The sequence below is a fragment of the Dromaius novaehollandiae genome, chromosome 2 (genome assembly GCF_036370855.1).
Source record: "Dromaius novaehollandiae isolate bDroNov1 chromosome 2, bDroNov1.hap1, whole genome shotgun sequence".
NCBI classification, from domain to species: domain Eukaryota; kingdom Metazoa; phylum Chordata; class Aves; order Casuariiformes; family Dromaiidae; genus Dromaius; species Dromaius novaehollandiae.
Window position 1 is genome coordinate 104,424,841 of NC_088099.1, and position 21,227 is coordinate 104,446,067.

A 21,227-nucleotide genomic window follows, 5' to 3' on the forward strand; every position below is an offset into this window, starting at 1 on the left:
CTTTCCCATCAAGCCATAATTAGTCACCATGACCAGAAGGCTTGGAAGTTCAGAAGAAACAATATATTACCGTTTGAAAACATGAGACGGATGCTGAAATGAACTGGGTAACATTCAACAGAGGAGATTTTCTCATACGGTGGGAGAAAACCCTCATCAGGCATGTTCTACTATTAGGATGTTACTACTTCTCTCTCTCTCTCTCTCTTTTTTTTTTTTTTTTTTTTTTTTAAGTAGAAGGTACTCTGATTATAAGAACTTTGAACCAAAGACTTGCTTCAAACCTGAAGTTTTCCTTAGGATGGATATCACAGGGAAGCAATTTCTTGCAAGGTTTTTAAGGAAAAACTGCTTATATTGGTATATTACTTCACTGATATTACCTGGGAATGTCAGATAATAGAGAAATCAAGGAGGAAAGCTCAAAGGCTCAAGTCCAAGCCAAGCTTACTGCTTTCTATTAAGATACATGATGATTCAAATCTGTCCTTAGGAGCTATTACACATCATTATATACATATCTATGATACATAACAAGTATAATGAGTGGACAGGAATTTCGAAGTTCAGTTCAGCCTAACCTCACACAAGCTAAGCATACTTATAGAGGTTAGTTTGTATTCTACAAGGTCCCCCTTCACCTGTTCACTTGGCTGATCATTAAGCAAATTATTTTTAACATGATGTTCTGAATACCTTTATTAAGGCTGTTTTACTTTTAACAAGCGCCAACATGTACTATAAAAATTCTGAATACTGGCTGCTAGAAGAGGTGGGAGGTTTGCCCAGTAATATGTTTGGGTTTTTCTTAGAGAGATATAGGAGTACAATATATTGGTTTGTGTTTTTTCTCTTTTTAACATCATGGGTTATGCTCCCTCCTCTGCCCCCCACAGGACCCATAAACTCCCAAGATTATGACCTGATCATTAGGTCATTTAGGCCTGATCATCATTCAAAAGTAATTTGCTCTGTTTTAACAATTTGTTATTGATCTGATGCATATCTCAGGTAACTTGCACAGTTAAGGGGGACTGCTGAGGGTATTAGCACAGAAAAAAGATATTATAGTAATAATGGCTGCCCTGGTGATCTAGTTACACTAGCAAAGCAAAACTTCTTGAGAGTTAATACAAGATGTTCTAATACAAGATATTATCAGAAAAAGTGGACAAGTTTGCAGGCACAAAAACTCTTGGCCACTTCAAGGTATCAATTAGGAATAGCAGAGAGTAACAAACACGAGGAAACAAAACCTGTAGCACTAATATGGGTGAAATCCTGCATACTTGGTGAAGATGTTTCAAAAGATGTCAGTGCATCACACTTCTTTCCCTTCCCTTTCCCTTCTGCTAGGACCTTCTCTTCAACTGCTGCACTTTTTGGCTGCACTTTTTGGCTCAGGAATGAACTTTTCTTTTGGAAACCGCAAAGAAAATATTTGCGTCAGATCAACAGCAAGTTACAGCTGGGATTCCACAGGCACAGACGGAGGGACCAAGATAAGGGAAACAAAGATGCCAATTAAAAGGTACCAAGATTCTTTGGTAGAACCAGAATATAGCAGAGGAAGACAGAGACAGCAAAACACAGGGATTGTGCAGAGGTTTGCACCAGTGTATTTTGTAATGACTGGTTCCAACCTAGGACAAAAGTGCTCACAAAAATGCGTGTTCTTGTATGAGAATTAGAGTAGGCCATTTCAGTAGAGGCATTTTATGAGGCATTTTACACTGGTATGACTGTGTGTCAGAAGAGGGCACCAGCTGCTACCAAGCAGCAGTCCTACCAGAAACATGCCCTCAAACTAATTTCCCATCACCCAGATCCCATCAGCATTGACTGCAAAGAAACACTTGAGCAAAACGCTGCCTCCGGATCTTGCTTTGAGGGAGACTCTGGTTTTACTTGTATTTCCTAGTTCAAAAACGTGGCTTTAGCAAGTCTCTTCTGAGCTTGAAAAGTCTTAAAGAGCCTGTCTGGAACGAGGTGGCTGTAACCCAGCACAGATGAGGGAACCACCACGAACCAGAGCCAGGTCCCACGAGGTGCCGAGCTGAGGCCGAGGTGTCACCGCACCAACGGGCAGGGGGAAATGAGGTGCCCGGCTGCGGGGCCAGGCCTCCGCCTCAGACTGACCTTCAGTCCAAGTACTCAAAACTGCAACCAAAGCAGAAACACAGAGCAAACATCCTCCGAGGCGAGCACGAAATAAATGAGTGGCTTCAACAGGAGATGAGATTCCGAGAAACCCCCAGCGGGAACCTTCTCGAGCCTAGTTCCTTGTCGGTCAGCTTGACATCTCCTCCTCCTCGCAGCTTCCTGTAAGCCAGCCCGGCTCAGGCCCCCCTTCGCACACTCCGCTCCCCCCACGGGACGCTTCGCCGGGGCTTTCACCGCCGCACGTTTCCCCGCGCTCCGCTCTGCCCCGCGGGCCCCGAGGGCGAAAAGCCTCTGAGCGGCGCGGCCGCTGCGGCTGCAGCGGGTGGGGGCCCCGCGGGGCCCGGGTTGCTTCGCGGCCCGTCTGCCCGCCGGGGGCAGCAGGGGCCCGCGGCCCGCCGGCAGCCGCCCCCGAGGACGACGCGCTCCCGCGCGGCTCCGGGCCCCACCCGGGGCACAGCGGCGACGCCGCCTTTGCAAGATGGAGCCGGCGCGGGACTTCCCGCTTCCGAGGGAGCCTCCGCGGCGCGGGTTCCGCCGGGCCGGGCCGGGCCGGGTCGGTTCGGACCGGGCTCCCTCCCGCCCCCTGCGGCGGCCTTACCTCACCGTGCCCGCGCGGCCGCTCTGCCTGCTGCCGCCTCCCGAGAGGGCCGAGGGCCCGGGGCGCGCCCGGCGGGCTGCGCGTGTGCGCGGAGTGTGCGCGCCTCCCCGCCCCCGGCGGCACCCCTGGCCCGCGGCCGGCCCCGCGCTCCCCGCCGCGGCCGCAGGAGGCTCCGGCCGCCTCCCCGCCCGCTCCCGCCGACTCGGCGCTTGCCCAGCCCGGCCGCTGCCGGCTGCGCCTGCTCGGAAGCGGAGGGCGCGCCTCGGCCCGCGGAAGGCGCCGCGGGTCAGCCGCTGGCGAAGCGGGTGTGTGCCGAGCGGCTGGCGGCCTTGCGGAATCACTCCCGCAGGTGGAAAGGCAGATCCGCCCCTCCGGGAGACCGGCCGCTGCGGGGCCAGCTGCGAGAGGGTGTGCGGGCACCCCCGCGCCTCTCTGCGCCAGCGACACAATCGGCGCCCGCGGAGAAGCGGGTCCTAGCACGGACCCGAAATACTGCGCTGGGTGCGCTCGTACGCACGGTCACCTGCTATGGAGACATCTGTCCCAGTTACCGCGGCTGGCAGCAGTTTAGGGGCGGGGGGTGCATGGTGGAGCTGCCTTTCCTTGGCGTAGTTTTAGTGCCTACGAGGCAGCTTTTTGTTCAGGAAGACGGAGGCAGGAGCTTCTGTTTGCTAACAGAGTAACCATGATAAATAACAGTCCTGGGTACACAGCGGAGGAAAAGGACTTCCATAAACCACCTAGCACCACTTCCTGCTCTGCAGAGGCATCTAGACCATCTCTGACAAATTTTATCTAGTTTGCCATTATTCTGCCAGTAAAGGAGAGTCCATAACTTTTCAACCTCTTCCACTATTTTCGTTAGGAAAAGTGTTCTAATATAGAAATAATGGCTAATTGTAGCTTCTTTACATAAAACTCATTCTTTTCTCGAACTGTCTTTTCTCCAATGAAACAATCACAAATGATGAATGACCATCTGCTTTGTAATGACTATGCTTTGTAACGGGGAACTGTTAGGCACTTCACAAAGTCTTGTGGATGCTGTGTTGTTCACAGAAACAAACAACACCAAAACAACAGCAGTTTCATGTCAGCAAGCCAACAGCAGCCCACAGCTTGCACGTGAAGAAGCCTTTCTAAAACTGAATGACACGCTTGCCCTGGCTCTTGACCTTCAAAAGAGTGATGAGAGAAAGCGGTCCAGAAATCTGTTTCTGTTTCCTGATGGAAACTGAGGCCCCAGACTCTTGTAGATCCAGAAGAAGTGCAATGACAATGAAGGGTTTTAATTTCATGCTAGGCCCCACAGTGGATTTCATGGATAGGGTTCCTCAACTCTGGAGGACATTCAAGGCCTTGTTTGTACCTGGCCTATGCCTACCACATAAAGCAAACAAAACATTAACAAAAAAGAACCATACTCCATTCAGTCCTTATGAGGCCTTTGAGGTTCACAAGGGTGCATTGGTGTGTAATGCTGGCCTTTTCCAAATGCAGAACTAGTCCTTTGTTTCCCCCTGTGTCAGTCATCAATGTAGTATTGGAATTCCCAAACTACCCATTTATCCTTACCTGCCTTTTTTAGATGAAGGCATGGTCTGATTTGTGCCTTCTGCTAGCCAGCACATTCATCTGCAAGGGGCAGCTTCCAATTTTCTGAAAAGCATCTCTTTTGAAAGACAGATGTAAAACACTTGGCGGGGAGGGAGGGTGCAGCTTTGGAGGGGCAGAACAGCCTTGGAGTTAACATAAGCAGTTTCAGGCTGAAGTTTCCTCCCTGAATCTCAAGGCAATTTTCTACACCTGCAGTACAAACCGAAAAAATGGCTTGTTTCCACTGCACAAAATGCTGCGTGCAGTCATTTCCACTCTAAAAAATTTACGGCAGTGGAACTGGCACGTGTCTAGTGTATCCTTTTGTTTTCAACTGATTCTGGATCAACCCGTGTTGAGTCAGACCAGCTGGCCAATGCTCTGATAGCACCCAGTGCAAGGCCTCATCAGGCTTACTGTAATTAAAAGGCTCAGGACAGCTATGCTGAACTGACAGACGAGGTAATTTGAACACAGACATTTCATGCCCATCCATGTTGCAAAGTATCCTGAGGAAAGTGTTACTAAGCTTGTAGTCCATAGAAGCTGGGACGTTTGCGAACTAAATCTAGTGGTCCCAAGGAGACTGAGGAAAGGAAATGTGGTATCTTGTAACTGTGGGGAAGTCATGCAGTTTTTGTCTTCTGTTGCCATTCAAAATATTACAGAAACCTTTTAGTGCTATTTTGCTTCTGTTCTTTGAGCTTTGCATTAGGTATGTGGCTGAAGAGAGGAAGTAAGATGGCCACATTTATACAGAACTGTGTGGTAAAAACATCTCAGTCATTCAGTGATGATTTACCAACAAGTGCTAGGAAAAAAGACAGAAATGAACATTTGGGGGTCTTTTTTTGTGCTTAGTATTCAGTGTTGCCACTTAGAACATTCCTTCTTGAAATGAACAAGGAAAATAAATTGATCCAAAAATGCAATTTGAAGTCACAGAGAAATCTCTTAATTCTGATAAAGAAGAAAGGAAGAATATCCGGAACTGGAAGATAAGGTCATTACAGTTTTAATGCTTTTCACAATAATACATTTCTGTGAGCAGTTTTCAATTTTAGTACCAATGAAAATAAAATAGCCCCATTAGTTCTATTTTTCCCTTTAACTGATACTTTCACTAATTTTGACCAAACTCTTATTTACTTTGTACCAAAAGTTTTAACCATCTTATCACAATAGAAAAAATGTAAATACATAGAGTTCCAATAGCGCTTTTTTTTTTTTGCATGTAGCTGTTTTTATTGTCAGTTGGATAAAAACTGCCATTGCCAACTACACATGTGAAATTTTCAGGTTCTGTTGCATCACCAAAAAAATTGTAGGGGTTCATAAATCAAACACTATTGAAACGCCACAGTGCTAGAATGAGGCTACCTGGAAAGGTTACCTACTTTATTTATCTTAACCAATTAAATCACAAAAAACTTGTGCCCTAATGGCAAAGTGACTTAACACAGAGATGTTTTCCTGGTATTTAAAGACTACATTACAGTAAGTTTTGCTACAGAGCTTTTACGTTCTCCACTCCTTCATTTCCACTCATAAAGTCCTACTCCAGTTAGCTGCTAGATTTTTGTTTACATTTTTGAATGTAAAAAAGTCTGATTTTTGTTTATATTTTGTTTACAATTTTGCCACCTCCTTGTCTGCCGTGAACTGCAAGCTCTGTGAGGACCTACACTGTGGTGGGAAATGGGTGATGGCACTGTGTCCACAGCTAAAGACACAGCTGAGACCGCAAGGGATGAGTGTGTCCTCGCACAGGAAGTTCCCAGCTCCAGAGATGAGTCAATGCTGAAACGTTAATTCTAGGCTTGGCATCCTACCCAGAGCACTGTAGAATGGGAGGATCACTGGACAAAACCCTAAGCAGATATTTGTCCGTAATCTTTCAGTAATCTACGTTTTAACCTTAAAGCTAAAGCACTAGCTGGCCTGCTTGATCCCGCTACTGTCCAACAGCTGTACAGATGATTTTGCAGGAAGAAGCATGGTTTTAGCTAGTTTTGCCCAACAACACAACAAAACAGCAGCAGTGTGCAACAAACACTGCTGCACATGAGCATGTGGAAAAGGGCCTTATGCCCTTGGGGAGCCTGAGGCTGCACAGAGGACTTAGAAACCACTGTTCTGACAGCCACAATTTTTCATTGTAGCTAAGTTCAGAAGATCATCTGAGGTCTTGCCTTGGCATTGGGGTGCGGCTATCACAACGATGGTTATTTTATGGTTATTTTTTGGCTTTAAAATGTTTATTAACATAATAGGATTTTTTTAGAAAAAGCTTTTATATGAATTATGCATGAAATTTATTCCCTGGCTGTTCTTCTCTTCAGCACAACCTTTTGACAATTCGTATGTTGGAAAGTATACTCCTCTGCAAGCAGGTGGCTAACTTCAATTAGATTGTTCCAGGAATCAAATGTTAAACCAGAGAAAGGACTGTCTACATCTGCCTTTAAATGTTTAGTATTTGAAACTGGGATTAAAAATGCCTTAAGGCAAAAAGTTCATCTTGGTTTCTCTAGGCTATGAGGCTTCTTGATAACATAGATCAGATGGGGAGCTATCTGTTTACTGGTGTTTTTCTGAAGCTGCAAGCATATTTTACCTGCCACTTCAGAATATTTCATCAAACAAATAAAGGAAACTCAGTTATGATTTTTGGAACAAATCTTTGGGTGGAAAGACTAGAGTGCTGTGCTGCCTGAAAGCATGTAGGAGAGGAGGACCAGCACCAACAAAAAACAAAAAAGAGAACAGGAAAGCGCCTTGCCCTTGTACCCTTCTCCCCAGCTTAAAACATAGCTACAAGTTACCAAATTCCAGTTTTATTCTGCTGAAGTCAGTGCTGTCTTGGCAGGACTGCATTTGGCTCATAGTATAAAGTGATTTAGCAGAGCCGTCATTCTTTAGATCAAAATGGTTGTAACATTTCCAAAGTTAGTAAAACACTAATATTGCCACTTCCTTTCTCTCTCCTTATTAACCACAGACCACTATTATTTATTTTCTATGCATTAACATTCTCCCTTGTGTTTTTGAAAGGCATGTGCAAGAACATGCATGCACTGCTGCATAGTGTGCCATGCAGCAGGCACTAAAAGCATGTTAGAACAAGGACACTAACTTTTGGCTCAGCCCTGCTAGTCGCTGTACAGTTGACTGGCTTCCAAAGCATTGCAACAGCTCCCTTCAGCCTGTGCAGTTTAATCTGGTATGTGTCCCAACCCTGAATACGGCATGCAGTTCTGATTAGCTCTTCTCAAAATGCATATAGTACAGGTAGATATGAAATAAAGGAGGGTGACAAGAATTATGGGGCATGTGGAACAGCTTCTGCATGAGGAAAGACTACACAGACAAGGACTGAGATGACTGTGGAGGGTTATGGTTGAATATGGGTTCTTGATCCCCCTCCCTGATACACATCCTCATATAGTGACTTTCAAATTGGAATGATATTCCTGAAGAATTTACTTCTGGAGTAGTCAAGGCATGTGCAGAACAGTGATCTGACTCCTATAGTCTACTTGCATTTACAAGTGGCTTTTGACAAAGTTTCATATCAATTTTTTTTAAGGAAACTAAGCAGGCAAAGGATAGGAAGGAAGGTCATGGCACGGATATATGTTTAAGATAGGACAAAGAGGGCAAGTAAATGCTTGGTTCTCAGAACAGAGGGAGGTTACAAGTGGAGTTCTGCAGGGGTCAGTGCTGCTCTGGAAAAGATGAGCAGTGGGGTTGAGAAAGTTTTCTGATGGTACAGATTACTGAGATGAGTGGATGCAAGGAAGACAGACTGTGAAGAGTTCTGGGAAAATGGCTGAGTGACTGGGCAGGTGAAATTCAGGGTATGTAAAGGGGTGCACATGAGGAAAAAATATCCTAAATTCATGTATAAAAATATGTCCTCTGAGCTGGGACAGGACTCTACAGCCTGGAAAAGAGAGTGTTTAGCGGGGGGGGGGGGGGGGGGGGGAGTGATACATGTCTAGAAGACTCTAAGTACCATGAAGAAGGATGGACAGGATTGATTATTCACTGTTGACTGGGAGGCATCAAATGAAACTAGTAGGAACCAGGTCCATTCCTCCCATCCTTCATGCAATGAAACCAAACCTGCAGAACTTCGCCAAAGAAAGTTGGATGATTAAAGTTGGCAGGAATTCAAAAGGAAACGGAACAAAATACAGAGGAGAAATCTATAAGGGGTTGGTAACTACAAATTAAAAATACATAGCTCAGGAAATCTCCCAAACTAACTAGAGTTGGAGACTGGGAGGGAATTCATTAGAAGTGCTTGCCCTATTCTTATACTTTCCTGGCATCAGCTTATAACCACTGTGGGAAACAGAACTTGGGGTTGGAGGATCCTTGCTCTAACCTAGCACAGCCGTTCTTGCATACTTTGGATTACAAATAACCAGTCTAATACCAACATTTAATACTACAGTGTGTGGGGGGGAGTTGGCACACATGTGCCAAATAGTATCGAGAAGTATATTTTCACCTTGTATGTTGATCTAAGATTCTTCATCTAACAGCTAAACCCACTAAGCACTGCAATTGATCTAATACAGTAACATTTTTTTTGACAACTGCAACTTCTGCTTTTATATCTATTTCTTTCTTTCTTAAGCGTGCAGGTTAACTGAACACATTGAACATAAGGATGATTCCTCTCCTATACAATTTTAATATTTGCATTTGCCCTTCAATCCCTCTTCAGGTAACTTGAAGCTGTTTTATTTTTTTTTAAGTCTTTGAGGCAAGAACGTGCTTTCCCCACACTTTATAACATTTTCCATTTTCTTCATCTACACTTTCTTTTTCATATACAAGAGTTACTGAAACAAGGCCAACTGCTTGCTTGCTTGCATAATCTAAGGACCCTGAGTCATATGCACTGAAGCAGAAAGCTGCAACAGCTTAGGACAGCAGTTCTTCCAGCGGTCTGTGTTGTCTCTGCTAGAGGCAGCCATTCACTTAATACAGTGACAAACAGGACTATGTGTATCTCTCTCTCCTGTTGCAATTCCCAGTCTGACATACTAGTTCACATAGCCCCTCCAGAATCAGGGCTCAGCATGTTTATTATCCAAATGGCCCCAATATAAACATAAGGGTGAGGACGTAACAAGGCTGCTACAAAGAACATATGGCAGGTGCATGCTGTGTATGCAGAAGCCTAAGTATCATTTGACAGTGACTCGGAAGACTGGTGTTTCTTGTTCAAGCTACATTTTTTTTAATACCGAAGTGCAAAACCAGCTGTGACATAATTTGATCAAAGTAAGAAACTGTGAAGCTAAGCAAGAAATCTACCCTTTGCCTTATGCACAGAAAGCATTAACTATTCTCAGGTATCCAAATTATTCCACTGAAGTTCAAGCTAAAATTCCCAGGTATTAAGAACCAGACAGTGTTCCACTAGATAACTGGCCTGTAGGTAGAGAGTGCTCCTGCAGTTTTTTGGGAAGGCAGTCTGCCTTGCCAATAGGCAGTGCTGGACGTCTCTGAGGAGGTGCACCTACGCTGAGGAAGTAGGGTATGCACCAGGCCCTCCAAGCCTGAATAGCAGTACTGACTGGTGGGAAGGGGCAGGGATTAGATTTGATTCCCTTCTATCTCTACTCAAAATAACAGAAATAGGAAATTCTTGATTTTAGAAAGCTACATACTTTACAAATGATTTACAAAGATTTACACTCTATAAAGAAAGGCAATGCATGCACGTACTGCTATGGGATATTTTTATTTGTTCTCTTATCTTCCTGGTAACTGTCACAGCTTTAATATTACTTTAATATAGTTATAAATGTGTGGAAAAGCCTAAGGCTTGTCCACAAGTTTCCAGTTGTCTAAGTCACTGTGCAGCTGTACATCCTGTTGCATTATTAACTATCTGGCTTCATAACTCAAAGGCACAAATGTAAATCTCATTTAAAAGAGCAGGTTGCACCACAACCATGTTGAGTCTGGGCAGTATATTTCCAGGCCAATGAAAAAATTGCAGTTAGTGCAAAAAGTTAAAATAAATTTGGCAGTGCACTTTACCATTTCATAATCAAAAATATAATCTGCAAGTATATACTGCTTGTATTACCAGCCACTAGTAGCCAGGATGTCACTGTATGTATGTTTTAGGATAATTTGTCACAAAGAGTTATGCATCCATCATTGAAGATAGATGGTTTATTGTCAGCTAAACTGCTAGCTATAGTACTCAAGAAAGATATCTGTAATACATTCAAGTTATGAGGTTAGTTATTCATTCAGATATCGAGATAAAGCACCAAAAAGAACAGAAAAAATCTAATTCCACAGTATTGTGCCTGAATATTACTCGAAATACCACTCAGGAGAGCAGTTGATGGGTTCCTCCTTCCAAAGACTTTTTAGACGCTGGGCCCAGGCAAGCAGCATCTCCTTCCTTTTCTCCTCAGAGACATATTCTGGAGCAAAGCAGATGTGAGGAGCAAGGACTTTCACACCACAGTAGTGCATGATGCCATGCTAGACTCAAAGAAAAGAAAGAGATGCCTCAGAAAATAGTTAGCTTCTCAGTTTCAGTTCAAGAATGTGGAAGATTCTGATTTGAAACCCAATATAAGGTGTATTTTCTAAACTGTACATTTGTCAGCAAAGGGAATATCGATTGCAGAAGTTCATTACCTATTTTGGGAGTTAGTACTGAAGGCTAGGCATTATGCAGAATGACATACAATACACTGAAAAGTAAGGCTAACTTCATTTATTCTGCTCTACAGAATTTATTTCTAAGTGCTATTAAACCCACGGAATTGTCCTCTTCAGCTGCCATATGCTATTAAATTTGCATGGATCAGAGACAGCCTAATGCTCATTGTACTGTTTGAATCTCCATGGATTGTTCCAGAACTATAGTATATTTCTCATCTACAAAAAATATTTAACCTTTTGCCTCCAGTTTAGCCACACAATTCTGAATGAGCATTAGTGCCTTTCAAATCATCTCAACTCACTATCTTCCCTCTGTGTATTTCTGAACTTGTAGCTGTGTTTGTAGCTGAACCTGTAGCATTCTTCTTTATGTCCACTTGCACGTTATGCAGCTAGATAGCCTCAGTGCTCTTAAGGGCGCAGAGGGCCTTAGATTTCATCAAGAAGAAGCTGGCACAATGTGCCTTACCATCTAAAGTTTCTCAAAACATGTTTGCTACCTCTGACAAAAGGGTAGCAACAAGAAAAGACGTGCTAACTATTGTATGCTGATCCTTAGCACCAGGATACCGAGTGAATGACCCCAAATTCCTACATGAGTTATAGGGAAAATAAATATTTCATGATAGAGCTAAGGGAAACCCTATAACACGAGAGAAACTCAAAAGCAGACAGTATAGGTTTTCTCCAGATCTCAGTCCTGAGGAAGAGGCACTAAGCAGCTTTAAAAACTCTGACCTTTATAGTTGTCTCAAGATTTTAGGGCCCAACTTATATAAAGTATATAGAAATAATTCAGTTGTCAGTTCCAAGCATCCACAGGTTATAAAATAAATAATAATAACATTGTTCCAAATAATTTGCTTAGTAAAAATTAAGGCAAACAAATAACAAGCAAATATTCATACGTTATACCTGCATGGGCCACAGGAGATAGCGAATATCGCCACTGATACTTCCTTTTGTATACATCTCTTTGCTTCCTCCGGTGGTGAAAGAAAACAGGGCTAGTTTATTCTGGAATTAAGAAAACTGTGCTTAGGATAGGCATGTTTAAAGAAGAGTGACTGAATAGTTCAAGAGATATCAGGGGAACCTGGATAGCATGAATCTCTAGAGGAGGTGTTCTGTCCTCTTTCCTTCTGACCTTACATGTAATGGCAGCTGTGAGATAAAGCTGCAAGACATGCAACTAGACAATGGACTGAGTGTCAGGTCTTTAGACAGAGACAGATTAAAAAAGCAAAGAAATTGCATATACTAACACCAGAGCATGAAGTGGGGCTGACCCTTGCTTTCACCTATGAAATGTTTGGAAAACTATGGCTGGAAAGCACTGTTTACTGAGAATATTTCTATTCTTCTCTTTCTTGAATGCAGAAATTGAATGCTACAGTAATCGCCTTTCAAACTTAGGCTTGCTAGTCACTTGTCAAGGAATAATTTGAATACAATTTGTATTCTTTAGACTTTCTTCATCAGGTGTTCTAAAAGCCCCATGTTTCTTCCGATTCTGTATCCCATAGGCTCAGCATCTATCCTCTGAGTTTTAGCTTCTGTAATTAAAAACACAAATTTTTCCTCCTATGACTCATTGCAGTATCCTAATTCCCTTGAGTCTGCAATCAGCATGCAGCTATAAAGGTTGTGGGAATACTGCTATTCATCTCAGTGAGAAAGCCATTTCTGAAATTTAAACAAACTGAAATGTTTGGAATTGTTACAAAGATCAGAAATTAAATAGATTCATATGCAGCTAACATAAATGTGCAGTTAATATTGGTTATTTCTGGATGCAGCAGCTGTTACCAAGTAAGATCCATTAGGCAGTGGGCCCAAATTCTCTAGTTATTGACTAGCTTGGTTATGCCTAATGCCATGGAGAATTACGAAGTTATGAACTGGCATCTAGAGATACTGGTCTTGCCTGACTTAGAAGCTACAGAGAAGAAAAGGCTCAAAGGAGATAGCTGAAATAGAGTCCGAGAACCACATGCACTGAGCATTTCAGGTTTCTACTTAAGTTTTATACTTTAATTCCAACCTTTGACGTTCAATCCCAGAACAGGAATCTTTGTCATCTGTTCTAGTATGCCACCCATGACAGATTCATGCAGTCCTACTGTGGCAGGAAAAATGAGACACTGAGTTTTAAGATATGAATCAATTTAAACTGTTTTCAGATTGTATGCCATCCCAGTGCACTGTGAGACACCTACTAAACTATAAAGCCCATTTTGTAGGCCAGATAAAAATCTCTAGGAGATTGTTTAACTCTTTAGGAACCACTACATTCTCCTCATTGTACTTGCTACCTTTCAGACAGTTTTAATAATCCAGAAGGTTACTTAAAATGATACCAAAGCATTATTATTGACAGCTGCAGAAATGACCACATGATCAAACTAGGATGGTTTTCCAGTTACAGACAGCTGAGTCACCCTGTTTATCTGCATGCATACTCCTGTCCTACCCTAACCATAAACACAACAGCTTAAACATTTACCTCAAAGATTAACATACAGGATTTTGTATAAAAAAGTGCTTTTCTTTTTTCCAGACTTGAGTGGGCACAGAGTTTCTACCTCACATTCAATTATTGTGTCCTGCTGTTTATGTATGCCAGAATATTTTGTCTATTGAAATACTGTTACAAAACAGGAAGTGCTAAGGTTGACCTAAACCTGTGGCACTTCTTAATTTTTATAGAATAAGCATAAAGAAAAGTCTGTCACCAATATATAGGTCAAACTTTTCCCCCATACTTTCCTGAAATATGCTTATTTTAAAGCTGAAGCTTCTGTAGATGCTCAGTTTAATATTTCAGCTACTCTGGAATATCTTAGTGCATGGAAGGCTGTGCACTATCTGCTTGTTTGTAAGAATGAAGTTAAAGATGTTGACCTCCTACAGCCCCACTAGTCTGAATTGGTGTGTTTGGCCACAGATAATTCACCACAGCTGCTTCAGCTGGAATCTCGATCTTGTACTTGGCTGTTGTCTCCTCCTCCCTTTAGCCTACAATGACTCGTTTTATTATTTTTAGCTTTTGGAACATACTGCAGAAGACTGATGTTTGGAAAGTATTTTGGAGAAAGCTAAGGGAATGTGGTCTAGTGATGGACTAGAAAAGAGTTTCTGTATCTGCTTGTCCTACTGCTATAGCAATCGTTGAGTGCTGCTGAAATCTGAGTTACATTTGGATTGCTAAGCAGTCCAACTTCAAAGACTTTAGTTAATGTAAGTCTAAATCCAGAGGACACCTGAATAAGCCAGAGACTTCAGAAAATAAGTCATTCCTCCACAGAAAAAGCTGTGATCTATTTTCAGGACAGCCTAAAGTGAGAGCTTTATGCAAATACAGTGGAAGAGAAAGACCATTACCTAAAGAGCACTGCACAAATCTTGATCTTAATAACACAAACCCCAAAACATACCTTAAGCAAACCAGAACCGTAACAATCTGGAAATTCGTGAGCAAATCCTTCGACCAAGACTCTGTCCATCCAGCCCTTCATGATTGCTGGCATACTGAACCAATACAAGGGAAACTAGGCAAAAAGTAAATTACCTTGTTAATACAGAGAGTCTGAGACATCCTTAAGCCTCTTCAGGCAACATCCTATTCTCTTTATCTGTTCAGATCTTGCACATGTTTTCTTCCAGCCCTCTGTCTGGAGAGGCAGTAACTATGTTTGGCAAAATTAATTCAAGTGATTTTTGTATGTAGTAGTCTCAAGTACTTAGCCCGTGTATCTGTAGTGTTTTAACACCATGGTGAATGTGAGGGCTTTTACACAAATTAAAGTTGGAATATGATGAAGCAGGAAGATACCATTTAATTCAATCTTAAGACTGTACAGAACAGTCACCTATTGCTGAAATGCAAAAAGAACATATTGCCAAATGGAAAATACAGCCAGAATGCACACAGAGCGCCTTACTATCAGGACTGACACCTCGTGATCAGTTCTAATCTGACAGTCTTCCAAAAAGTGCCACGGGATCTTAAAAAAGAGTTAGATTCTCTTGCACCCTACTCACAAGATGATCCAGATTCACTATTGCTTTACTGAGAGGAAAACTTCCTCTCTAACAGTAGGCCTCTCTATTTCTAGAACCTCTATTTAGCCCATGGGACCACAGCCTAAAATTATCATGTCTTATTTGCACTCTAATGAATGCTTTGTGGACTCTTATCCAAGGATGCTATTCCTAAACTTTTGTACACATCACAGTATAAGAGAAGACATTCTATAAGAGCTTAATGTGCATGTGGCTTAATTCAAAGTAGAAACTGGACAATCATGATTATCTGTAGAAGTTGTCAGTTTGGTCTATAGTTTATTTTAAATTACTTCACAGTGTATTTGAGCATTTTTGTTTGTGTGTTTGTTTTCTGTGCCGAGACCCACTCAGCTCCTCATAACATTTTACAGGCAGAAAGTAGGAAGCAACCACTTCCTCCAGAGGACATTTTACTATGCTTATTTTAAACTTGGAAGACTGTTGCAAAAATGATGAAGATTTACAGTGAAATACTTATTCGGAATATGGTTACATCCTAAATTTCATCTAGAATGGAACATTGGAATATATACAGGCTATGCGTAAGGCCAATGGTCACACTGTGAATTTGGATGGAATATTTTCATTTATATCACACATGACCTCCTGGATGTTAACACTCCAGAGGGCAGTATACTGCATACCATATACCGCCTTGCTATTGACTGCACTTGTGCAAATATGGGACATGATTCATCCCCAACACTGCTCATCCCACAGTTCCATTTGGGAAGTACTCTATTCTATGAACATCTGTCTCATAATGTGAAGAGATTGCTTCCACAATTGTGCTTCCTTTGCTTGTGCTCCAAGACAAAGGGAGAGGATCAGGCTGCCTGATAATACAGCACTGTTCTCTTATTGAAAATTATAGTTACTCAATCCAATCATTTTGGAGTGCAGGTATCACAGGTCCTCAAAATAACCATGCAATCAGATTACTTTTGAATGTTAAGTTTTAAGTGAAGTGCGGGTGTGAATTTTACTCAGGTATTTTAAGGATCTAATTTTGGATGCTTTCCTATTCCCAAAAATGTTAGTGTGGAGCCATTATTCGTGTGAAAAGGTCATAATGTGCTACTATGAATAATGCTCACAAATGATCTAGTATTTTTGATATTTTAAAATACACATCATATCAGAAAATCCTGACTCCTAGAAATTGCTACACTGTGTGCAAACCATTTTGTGCTGATGGCAGAACTGCCACATATTTTCAATCTGGCTAGATTCAATGTTCCTACTGAAATCTATAATCTTCTCACTTATTACTGCTTCTCTTCTGTTTAACCCTGTACATTACAACTAAAGTATTTTAATACAATTTAAAATAATGACCTGAAAAATTAGTAAGTCTGCTTCCTGCACCTTCTTTTGCTCTTCAATCAGATCATCAGACAAATCTCCTCTCTTGTAAGCTTCCCGTGCCTCAACTCCATAATTGAACTCTTCTGAGTTGTGTAAGCAGCCTGTGGGTAGAAGTGAATGGTCATTGCTAACCCTGTTTCTAGTGCTGTAGCCAAACAGGAATTAAATATAGGCTGCAAACTGCAAGCTCTAAATTGAGTTACTGCTTTCCATTTTTCCCCATTTACCTTTCCTTTGCATGAATATTCAGTATCATCACAGCTGACAGACTGTGATTTGATTATAACTGGAAAGGCATGTGGTTTCTAAGGGTACTAAAATTTTGACCTCTTTGTAGCAATGTATGAGTGCAGTAAGAGGGCCTAAGCTTGGCTTTACACTCTGGTGATGCAGATAGGTAATTTAAGATGTCACCAACTCTTGGTAATTGCCTCTGCAATAGGGATTACTGAAGCCTCTGCAGAGTCACAAGAATTATATTCTCCAGTCTCTGTAACTGGGAAATTCCACAGGTGCTGGAGAACAAGTATTGGCTGGTTTGGCTGATTCCACTACAGTTGCATAAGCTGATTCCTATATGTCTGAATCGTACATATGCATTTTTTCCTGCTGATTGCACTAGTAGGCCATCAATCTCCAGCAGAAAGACAAGGAAGACAGGTATAAGTAGTAACCTCATGAATTAAGCTCTAGTAAGTCATAGTAGGGTACTGAAGGCATGACAAGCACCCAAGAGAAATGGACTTCAGAGATTGATTCTGAACATGTATGGGCAAATTCATTCTTCTCTCCCAGAAGTGTCACTGTGAGCCAAGGGTCATATTGAGGGGTGGATTCACAGAAATGCTTAAGTCTGGTCATTAGTAAGGTTCTTCTTGTTTTAGCCAGTGTTGGTATAGATGTGTGCGATTTCTTTTTGATTCTTATTTTAAAGAGATAGGCCCACTTGTATCAGGTTATGTTATGGCACTATGTTTCCTGAACTGGAAAAATACGAGATGTAAATGCTATTAAGAGCACAGCAGACTTTCTTAATCATGAAAATATCACATAGCTTAAAAGCAGCATCACTATTTGTCTCAAGCTTAACTGCACCATGTAGTCATTTTTAGTAATCATATACTATCAAGACAGTTGGGAGATGCCAAAATGACTCAAAAGCCCAAGCACCTAAGTGCCTGGTGCCAACTGGCAGAACGCATTTGTAATACTGATCATTAAGAGAAGGTGATTTTTAGAATGCCTGTTCATTTGATTGCATATATTAGAAAAATAATGTTATCCTTCATTCACTTTGTCTAAAGGCAAAATGCTGTTTTACAAATCTGCATAATATACATATTTCATTTTTTTTCATTGAGGAACTATTTCTACTAAGTGGATTTATTTAAATAAGAATGATGCATGCTGGGTTTCTACACTGACATTGCTTAGTCAGTGCTTACAGAAAATAAAAACCTGGGTCTTGTTTGTTAAGGAATATTTGGTATAAAGTAATGACAACTGTTTTTTCAGAGTGTACCTATGGTTCTAAATTGTTAATGCAGCAGGACAAACAAAAAGAAAGTTTGTCTCATCATTATTGTTGAAAAAAATGTATTTTGGCTAGTCTCACCAACTATGTCGTTTCTTGTTGCTCGTGGCTCAAACTGCATTGCATATAAATCTGACACTGTGACACTGCAGCCCTGTTTGCCCAATTCTTCCACCGCAGCATCCTTCAAAGACCCATTCAAAGACTTGGGCTCTTGATGTGCATAGATTATTAGGACTTTTCTCCCTAGAGGCAGAAAGAAAAGCAGAAGATACCTTAGAGATAGGCCAACGTGAAACAGTTTGTGGAGCGAGGGCCTGGTTCTTCATGTTTTTGTGCTGTGTTTTCTATGTGGCACCAAACCAGTGAAAACAAATGACAGTACCAGCATTTGACTCCTGCTTGGTAGAGCAAGTGACTCCTGAAGAACTCATCCCTAAATGCCATACCCACAGAAACGTTGTGCTACGCTAGGGTTTTTAGGTGAAACTCAGTGGACTGTAGGTGTGTTTCCACAGCAGGTTGCACTACCCTGCTTCATGATGCACCACCCAAGCCCTACCCTGCTCCTCCTCTGACACAGTTCCTCTTTTTCAGTCAGCATTTGTGCTCATCTGATTCTACCACCCTCCTCAAAAACCACCCAACAACAGAAGAAAAACTTTTGCTGACTTAGCTCCCTAACCTTGGCTTTCTGCCAGGTAAGTGCAGTGTTAGTGTGAGGGATGTGGTGTGCTCAAAACAGGGCCAATCTGGATTCCTCAAACCATTGTGGAATCAGCTTCTCAGATCCCAGAGAATCCCTCAACTGCCTTGTGGGTTCCCTACATCTTCCATGTAAGTGTTGAGCAAATGATAGCATCAGGGTAAAAGTTTAAAATGCTGCTACCCATTCTACCATCCTCACAGTGGCTTCAATAGATAGCAACATGACTTCTTCTTAGGTGTATCAGTGAGCTGTCTGGTATGTCTTAAACTGCTGATAAAAATGGATTTAAGCTAAAATGAGTGACCAGACAGATAGGTAGGAATGTAGCTTCTTAAACTAATGCAACAAGGTATATCAGAACTTACTTATTCATAATCTTACTGGACATAGACAGAGCACTTAAAACAATGGAATCACCATTCAATTTTAATAATTCTCTAAAAAATTATTCCTCTCTGAACAAAAGAGAAAGTGAAATACTTTGGGGGGGGGTAACAGTAGTTTATACATAAACATTGCAGACACGGAAATTTCCAGAAACTATTTAAACTGGATCTACAAAACATTCAGACCTTGGTTCCTAATAGCCAACACAAAAACTCCCCTGAATTCAGTTTCTCCAGTAGACAAAGAGGCTGTCTGCCCCAGACTACCATCTGGGTGACAGTTACCTTTGAGGTATCAGAGGTAGTTGATAGAATGTGAGCTGAGAGCTTGAAAAAACAATACCTCATTTTCATATGTGAATTATAAGAAGCAGTTATTTCTCCAGTGTGCATTGAGTGTCCTCTATGAAACAACAGCTTTGCCAAAAGACCATTACAATTTGTGGTCAGATGCTACCATAAATTTAACAAGTGACAGTTGCATGCCATAATAGTTTATTTAAAGTATTTAAACAAGAAGTTAAAATAAATTACTGGTCTCTTGCTCAATAATTTTTTTAATGGAATATCAAAAACTGTTGCATCTTTGCAGTTCCTGCTAGCTCTCAGTTAAATAAGTAATTCAGTGCCCAGAGATGGAACCAGCTCAAAGTGAAAAGATTAATTCTGCAAGCTGCTGGTTTGTTTTAATTTCAGTGGAGTTGCAGGCGCTCAGACACTGCGTTCGGAGACACTAGAGTTTTCAAAAGCATTAGTCACTTAAGTAATTCCAGTGCTTTAAAAACAGCACCTTAATATCCCAACTAAACCCTAGGCGCATTCCAGGTACGAGCATGCCTAGGACCTAAGTCAAAAGCATTTTTATTACTGTTTAGTTCTTACCTGCCATCTTCTGGGAGCATGTAGTAGTTTCTGTCCTGAGAATCCAGTATGGCCTGTAAACGGAAATGACATATTCGCTTATCTGAGCAACATCAGGAAAAGGCAGAAGAAAAACTACTGTTTCATTGCCACCTGGCTGCAAGTGCATTTTATAACACAGAATTGAATAGGCTGTAAGGGGAATACATTTTGTAAGCACTTGTGTGCATGCACATGCGCTCCGGCTGTACTAACCACCAGGAGAAGGAAGGTGTATGGGCTTACAAACCTTTCTCTTCAAGAACTTTGCCTGGCTGAAATCACTTACCAGTGGTGAGAGAACTTCTGCACATCACCTCAAATGCAAATTCACCCAATTTTTAGCAGAGAATAAGCACAATATACTTGAGTTTGCTTGCTGCACTAGCACAATGTAGCTATTTGTTCATCCAGTTTAATTAACCGGTTAAAATGGATGCATTGCTTTTTTCTCTCACCTAAAGAAGGTGGAAAGAGCTCCTGTTTTTTTTTTCTGCTACCTTCTAAAACCCGTTTCAAAATAACCCCCAAACCCCAGCTCCGACAGGAGTCAGGAACGTCCCGTGTACCGCGGGGGACGGGCGGGCCGGTGCCGCAGCCTTCCCCGTGGCTGCAGCAAGCTGCGGGGAGCTGCTCGTCGCTCCGGCGCCGGGGGCCGGCGGGCGCGGAGCCCGGCGGGGAGCAGGGGCTGCCGGGCCGCCTGCGAGCGCGGCGCCGGGGGCCGCCGGCGGTGCCCCGCCATATTCCCTCTCCGCGGGCTGCAAAGGCGGCGCGGCGGGGAATCGCTTTTTACCCGCTGCCCACGGCGGTGATGGCGCCGCGCGCCAGGCTGCGGAGAGGCGGCTCCGCAGGGCCCGCGGGCGGAGCTCGCTGCCGGCCGGGCCGGGCCGAGACCCCGGCTGCGAAGCGCGGCCCGCCCCCTGAGTGCGGCTGCGGCCCAAGGCTGTACCCGCACAAAGCCGTGCTTGTGCCTTCAGGGCTGTCAGCTGCTGGTGCTTCGCTGTAAGCTGACTACATTTAATATACCTTATATATTATTATTATTCCATATTTATTATTACATATTACAGACTGTTATTACACATGACATATTATTATATATTATGTATCACACACTTATTGACGTTTCATTATAAAGGGTGTTGTTCATCTTAAAAGTGTCACCTGATGGGAGCTGCGATGGCATGACACTGC

General features: G+C 42.4%; 2 protein-coding genes across 4 annotated transcripts in view; both read right to left on the bottom strand.

Moving 5' to 3' along the window:
* Positions 1–12,077, bottom strand: part of RIPK1 (receptor interacting serine/threonine kinase 1) — a 34,307-nt gene extending 22,230 nt beyond the window's left edge. Inside the window, exon 1 of one of the 3 annotated variants that reach the window (XM_064507097.1) lies at positions 11,984–12,077. The gene's annotated coding sequence lies outside the window, so the exon portion shown is untranslated. Of the gene's footprint in view, positions 1–2,139; positions 2,319–2,761; positions 3,060–11,983 lie in introns of those variants that run through there. The other 2 variants (XM_026114878.2, XM_026114879.2) reach the window with 2 other exon arrangements.
* A 1,035-nt stretch (positions 12,078–13,112) lies between these two features.
* On the bottom strand, positions 13,113–20,803 carry NQO2 (N-ribosyldihydronicotinamide:quinone dehydrogenase 2). The gene is made up of 6 exons (XM_064507098.1): positions 20,603–20,803; positions 20,016–20,068; positions 18,120–18,284; positions 16,475–16,605; positions 14,506–14,619; positions 13,113–13,190 (listed from the first exon to the last, which is right to left on the bottom strand). Exons 1-6 carry the CDS (start codon positions 20,773–20,775, stop codon positions 13,188–13,190), a joined length of 639 nt encoding a protein of 212 aa, XP_064363168.1. The 5' UTR covers positions 20,776–20,803; the 3' UTR covers positions 13,113–13,187.
* Positions 20,804–21,227: the final 424 nt, after the last annotated feature.